Source organism: Varanus komodoensis, unplaced genomic scaffold (genome assembly GCF_004798865.1).
Source record: "Varanus komodoensis strain SLA01 unplaced genomic scaffold, ASM479886v1 scaffold87, whole genome shotgun sequence".
NCBI lineage: Eukaryota > Metazoa > Chordata > Lepidosauria > Squamata > Varanidae > Varanus > Varanus komodoensis.
The window spans coordinates 1,151,247-1,157,394 of NW_025336565.1; the positions used below are offsets into that span (position 1 = coordinate 1,151,247).

General features: G+C 63.9%; 2 protein-coding genes across 2 annotated transcripts in view; both read left to right on the forward strand.

Annotated features, from left to right (window-relative positions):
• The window catches only part of LOC123016608 (GABA type A receptor-associated protein), a 3,456-nt gene extending 728 nt beyond the window's left edge, over positions 1 to 2,728 (forward strand). Inside the window, exons 2-5 of the mRNA XM_044417124.1 lie at positions 512 to 588; positions 727 to 805; positions 1,151 to 1,269; positions 2,125 to 2,728. Coding sequence (XP_044273059.1) covers positions 512 to 588; positions 727 to 805; positions 1,151 to 1,269; positions 2,125 to 2,193 — 344 coding nt within the window. The 3' untranslated portion in view covers positions 2,194 to 2,728. The remainder of the gene's footprint in view (positions 1 to 511; positions 589 to 726; positions 806 to 1,150; positions 1,270 to 2,124) is intronic.
• A 648-nt stretch (positions 2,729 to 3,376) lies between these two features.
• Positions 3,377 to 6,148, forward strand: part of PHF23 (PHD finger protein 23) — a 9,662-nt gene continuing 6,890 nt past the window's right edge. Inside the window, exons 1-2 of the mRNA XM_044417125.1 lie at positions 3,377 to 3,526; positions 4,212 to 4,473. Coding sequence (XP_044273060.1) covers positions 3,377 to 3,526; positions 4,212 to 4,473 — 412 coding nt within the window. The remainder of the gene's footprint in view (positions 3,527 to 4,211; positions 4,474 to 6,148) is intronic.

The following is a 6,148-nucleotide window of genomic DNA, read 5'->3' on the forward strand; positions in this document are numbered from 1 at the left end:
CCGGCCCTTCGCGCGTCCGCTGCCCCGCTGCCCGACGCGCCCGGGGCGGGGGCGTCAGCGGCCTGGCACACGCAGGGCCCGGCGATCCCGCGGAGACCGGCCGGGGGGGCTCCGCCGCTGACGGGCCCGGTGTGCGCGGCCCGCCGTGGCGGACGGAGGGGGGCCCCGGTGCGCCGGGCTGCCGGTCCCCGCGCGAGCGCCGGCTGGTTGGGCCGCCTGCCCGCTGCGCCTCCCCGCGGAAGCTGCGTGGGAGGGGAGGCCGCTCTTCCAGCTGTGTTGGACTGCAAGGCCCGACATCCCCGGCTTGCGGTGGTCGGGGAAGGCTGCTGACTCTCAACGGAAGCGGGGTGCCCCGAGGCGCCTTTTTGCCCGAGGCGGCACCGGCCCCTTCGCGGGGTGCCGCATCCTGCCCCCGCCTCCGTGTGCGTCTCTCGAGGAGCCCCACTGGCGGAGCGGGTGGCGCCTCGGCCTCCTCGGGGCCAGTTCCGCATCCTCGGGAGGCCTCCATGAGTCACGGTGCCTCGGCCCTGTCCTGTTGCAACAGGACTTCCCGCCCCGACCCGCACTCGCAGATGTGTCTCCGGAAAGGTGATCCTTCGAACAGTTTGTCCGGTTGCCCAATCGTCCCTATAATTAGGAAGTGTTTTGATGCTGCCACCGCAGCTTCTCGGATCCTTCCTGTTTGCCCTTTGCCGATGCTCTTTCTGCGCTTCTCAAACCCCACAGGTCATCGTGGAAAAAGCGCCCAAGGCTCGGATAGGCGACCTGGACAAAAAGAAATACCTTGTCCCGTCAGATCTCACAGGTATGTGTGCACCCGGTTGGCCGAAGTGGCTCTGGGTGCAGGTGTGCGAGGGGGAGAGGAGAGGCGCACAAGGCTTGGGGCCAGAGGTTATGCGCTAGCTCATCCTTTCAGAAGGGGCTGTGGGGGGTGCATAGGGGGAGCTGCACAGGAGCACTTGCTCGTAGGCATTTGGACCCATCTCCGCTAGGCTGTCGCCCTCCCAGGACCACACAAGTCCCACCCCATCCGTGGCAGCGCCTGAGGAAATTCCTCCCTGGTGCACCTTGCTTTCAAGGTCCTGCTTGGGTTCATGTGCTTCTTTCCGCCGCTTTGGCTGACAGGCCCTCCCCTCTTTGTATTCTTCAGTTGGGCAGTTCTACTTCCTGATCCGGAAAAGGATCCACCTTCGAGCTGAAGACGCGCTCTTCTTTTTCGTGAACAACGTCATTCCCCCGACCAGCGCCACCATGGGGCAGCTGTACCAGGTGGGTCTGTGCAGCGCGTCCCGTGCACGTGGGGCCAGAAAGGGCCCGGCGCGTCTTCCTCACGTCTTGGAAAGGGCACAGAAGGCAACTTGCAGCAGTTTTGAAAACAGCCACGGAAAGAAAAGCATCACTTAAAAGTGAAGGTAGAGCAGGTGGAAAGGACAGCTGGAGAATCTGAAAAGTGAAAATCAGGCTTCCTTGGGGCGAGCGGGGAAAATTTCCCGCAAAAGCTGCTCTGACAGCAACGTTGAGAAAAGGTCCCTGTCAAGATTGGGAGTAGCAGGGCCACCCCGGTAAAAGCGAGAGAGCTCTTGGCGGGCGTGGACGCGATTGTGCGGGAGCGGGCTGGGGATCCTCTTTCAGTCTGTTGGCTGTATTCCATTTTGGAGAAGGCCAGTGTGGAGAGAGTGTCCGCTGTGGGGTGGGGTGCTGAAGGCCCCCAAACCCCCCATACAAGCCTGTTTTGGCTTCTTGTTCTTTCTGCCCCTTAGCGGATATTAGAAGAGTTGTTTGGTTCTTCAAGAATGGGAGAAAACCTAGGGGACACCAAAAAGTTTTTGGCCGGAGCGATCGCTGGTACCCCCGATGGACCCTGGGGCTAAGGCTGCCCCTCCCTGCTGTATGGGGGAGAGAGCGGGGCAGGTGGGGGGAGAGGGCGGTGAGCAGGTTGAGGAACGGCCCCGGGCCTCACCCGCCGGACAGCAACAGGTCCGAGCTGGCGAGGGGCCGTTGCACAGCCAGGCCAGCTGGAGCTTCCCCTTGCGCAAGGTGTGCCCCTCGCAGCCGCGGCCCCATGCTCGCCCGGCGTGCGCCCAGGCTGACCGTGCCCCCTTCCTCGCTCCCCCTCCCTTGCAGGAACACCACGAGGAGGACTTCTTTCTTTACATCGCCTACAGCGATGAGAGCGTCTACGGCAGCCTGTAGGGCCTGCCCAGCCGCCGCCACCGCCGCCGCCACCGCCAAGGGGCCTGCGCTCCTGAAGGGACCTGCACTTTTACGTTGTTGTTTGTTGTGGATTTTATGTTAAAGAGCCTTTTGCCCCGGGAAGGGGCAGGTGGGTTTTCTCTTTTTCTGGAATGCTCCTCTCCCGCCCTTTTCATTTCTTTGCCTGACACTGACACTTCTTCCTCCTGCCCCACTGCTCTGACCCGCCCCGGGCATTCCTTGAGGTGGCCAAAAGAAGATACCTCTCTCCTCTTGCGCTCTCTCCTCCCTCCCCTGTACCTGGTTTTTCACCTCCCTCACCCGGCTTTTTTTCTTTTTTCCCATAAGGGGTAGGATCTCTCAAATCTTCAGCAACAAAAAATTCCTCCTTGTCTCAATCTTACGACTTCTCTACCCCCCCCCCCAGGGGGGGTTGCTCCCGCTGGGGTTGTGCACTGCCTGGCCATTTCTGTAACCAGATGGGGTTGGGAATGCTAATTAAAAACATAAGGCGAAACCCAAGCCTCTATACTGATTGATCAAGCTATTGACTGTAATTATTTATATCCCACCTGTCAAGATAAAACCCTGTTGGGGGGGCCTTGCCAGTAAAAGAACATTACATTAATAAAAGCCGTTCTCCAGCAGCGCCAAAAATAACGTGCAGAGGTCTGTCCCACGGGGCCAGCTCTGCAGGGGAAGGGAAGGCAGCGCAGCGATTGCTCCTGGCTATCAAGCCGCCGGGGTTGTTGCGTCGTGCGGACCCGGAGCAATTCCTGCAGGGTGGATGATTTGAGGGGAACAGGCCGGCCCAAGCAAGCAACCCAGGGCTTGTTGGGCCCACAGAGGGTCGTTGGGTTGTCCGAACCCAGGTGACCTGGCCTGTCCTGGGTTGAGAGAAGTGGCTAAGGAGCCACCGCTCCGCTGCCGTTGGTCAGCCAAGTCCCGGGCCGTGGCTGGTGTCACCCAGTGCCCAGGCAGCACAGCAGGGCGGCTGTCCCCGGACCAGGGCTCCCCCACTGCTGTGGGAAGCCCTCTTGTGTTCTCTGTGCCCCCCCCCGCCATTCCTCACTTCCTTTTCTGTGACTTCGGACCCAAGAAGCACATCAGAGGGGCCGTTCCCGCTTCCTTCCTTCTTACAAAAAATAAAAAAGAAGAAAACTGGTGCAAGAAACTAGTGCAAATGTTTTTACATGTTCTCGATGTCAAGTCGGACTCGCAAAAGTTCCAGTCGGGAATAGCGAGCCTTGTGTGGGCAATTCCGAAGGGGGTGTCTGTGTGTGAGTGCTACCGGCTCCCAGGATCAGTGTTGACCCTGAGAGACTGCCAGGGGGTGCTTCCCCCCTTGCTTCCTCTTGACAGTTCTCCAAAGGCTCTCGAGACAAACCCAAGCTCTGGGTCGCCTCTGCTCACGAAAGGCAGCGGCCCTCTTGGTGCGGTCTTTGAGGGTACTCCTTGGACCCGATTCTTGGCACTTGCCTTGCAATTTTCCACACTTTCCTGGGATTCTCGGGGCTCGGAAGAGTGAAAAAATCCAAGCTGGATGGGAGCACAGGGGGAAGGTTTCTTTGCATGGCTCTTCTGGCAGGAATATCGGAATCGAAGCGAAAATGAGCTGGTGGGGAAGCGCGGGCCTTCCTGGGCCAGTGCTGATGGGAGGTGCCTTCCTGGGCCAGTGCTGATGGGAGGTGCCTTCCTGGGCCAGCGCTGATGGGAGGTGCCTGCTGCGGTTTGGCACTTTGGCAAGGCGAGGCTGCTAGCTGTCAAACTGGAGGTGGCAAAAAGGCCACCCCCCCGGGGGGGGGAAGAGGGGAGGGATCAGAAGGGGGCTGGAATCCCCTGAGAGGACTGTGGGGGAAGGAAGTGGGAGACGGCCTGCAGCGGGCCACACCGTCCTGGCGTAGGTTCTTCCTGGTGGGCTGGCGTGGCCCGTGATGCCGCCTCCCCTGCGCTCTCCTCTCTGAATGAGGATCTTCCCCTCGGGGCAGTTGGTGGTGCCGTCTTGATCTGTTGCGCAGCCGAGGAGAGCGGCAGGGCACGGGCTTTCCGTGCTGCCAGACCTTGGCGAAATCCCTGCTGAAGGAGCCGGGTGGCGTGTCGGGCTGGGATTTTGGCTGGCCGAGCCTGCGCGAGAACGGCTCTGGCTGTTTCCGCCCTGGCGGTGTGGGAGAAGCCGGGTACGAGGGGAGTGCCAGCGGCAGACACCTGCCAGCCGGTCCCGCGGAGCCACATCCCCTCTTGGCTGTTGCCCTCTCTTCACCTGCCTTCACTCTGGCCCAGGTGATGGAGAGGAAGAGGAGGGGTGGGGGCCGCCCCTGCCTGCTTGCCCACGAGTCGCGCCTGTCGAGCCGGGGACCGATTCCAGGGCGGGTGCTGCTGGTGGCGAGGCAGCAGGTGGGGCGACGGGCCCTGCGTGAGCGAGTGCCTTGCTCCGGGGCCGCGGGATGGCAGCACCAGGGAGGGTCGTGGCCTTGCTGTCCAGGACCAGATCCTGGGCGTGTGCTCTCCTCGTGGGGAGGAAGGGTGCCGCTGATCCTGGCGGCGGAGGATGGAGCCCTCTTGGCAAAGGAAAGATGGCTGCTGGATCCCATGAAGAGGACCACAGAAGGACCCGCGAGTAACCCGAGTGCGCTCACCGGATGCTTTCGACTCGGGGAGACGTGGCGTGGGGGTGGATGAGGCATGGCAGCTTCCCGGCTGCGCATGAGGCGTCTCCAAGGCGAGCCGGAAGGGAGGAGAGCCGGAGAGGCGGCAGGGGGCCCTCTTCCCCGGCAGTTTCTCCCGCCCAGCCAGGGGAGATGCGCCCCCCGGGATGAGCCCGTGAGGGCGTCGCTTGCCGTCTGCGGGGGTCGCCTCCGCGCAGCCCTCGCTCTGCAGGGAAGAGGAGGGAGAGTGTCCCCGGGGCTCAGTCCCTCGTGCCGGGGCGCCCCGCGCAGCTGCCCTCGCCCCGCTCCCCCTCTGCCCCCTGCCCTCGGGAGTGCGCCGGGGCCCCTGCACATCTGTTCCGCTGGCCTGCGCCCTCGGGGGTGGCAAAGCGCGCGCGCCGGTGCGAGCAGAAAGCGCGCAGGTCGACGTCCCGCCCGGGCACTCGGGGCTGCCAGGATCTTACCCTTCTGGGGCACGTGAGAAATGCCCCGGGGGTGCTTCGCCGCTCGCGTCCCTTTTAAAGCGCCGGTTGCTCTGCCCCGGCTGCAAAAGCAGAAGCCGAGCGCGGCGGCGAGGAGGTTTCCTGCCCCAGGAAGCGCCAGAGGCTCCGCCGCCGCCGCCGCCGCCAAGGAACCCGGCTGCGGGCTTCCAGAACCGGCGCTGAGCGACGAGGAGCGGCTGCCTCTTTCCGGGGCGGGCTGGCGCTCGAGCCGCCCCGTGAGTCCCCGGCGGCGCCTTCCCCGTCCCCAGCCAAATTCCCTCCAGATGGGTAGGGACTGCAAGTCCCATCGACCCCAGCCGGCGTGCCAGGGGCCGGGCATGAGCCTCGTCCCTCTTAGACGTGGTGGGACTGCCTGTCGGGGACGATGGGAGTTACAGTCTCAGCACTGCCCGAGGTCACCGGGTTGGTCGCTTTCGCAAGCAAACAAACTACAGCTCCCGAAATGCTGTGCGTCCAAACAGCCCCTCTTTCCCTCCTCCCGACGGCGAGGAACCACAATCCCCAAGATGCACCTCTTCCCCTTCGGGGGTTTGCCGGGAAGAGGAGGGGAGGGAGGGCGGAGGGCGCCGCCGCGCGTGCGCGGCGCGGCGCCTGACGGGGCGTGTAGTACGGCCGGCGCTTCCCGTGCGGCCAGGCGGGCGGTGCGGAGGACTCCACGTCCCGAAGTGCTCGGCGGCGGCAGAAGCGGCGGGGCCGGAGGGAGGGGCGGGGCCGCGAGCGGGAGGGGCAGGAGCAGGAGCGAGCGGGGGGAGAGCAGCGGCGTCGGGCGGCACCGGAGCCGAGCGCGAGGGGCGGCAGCAGCCAGGG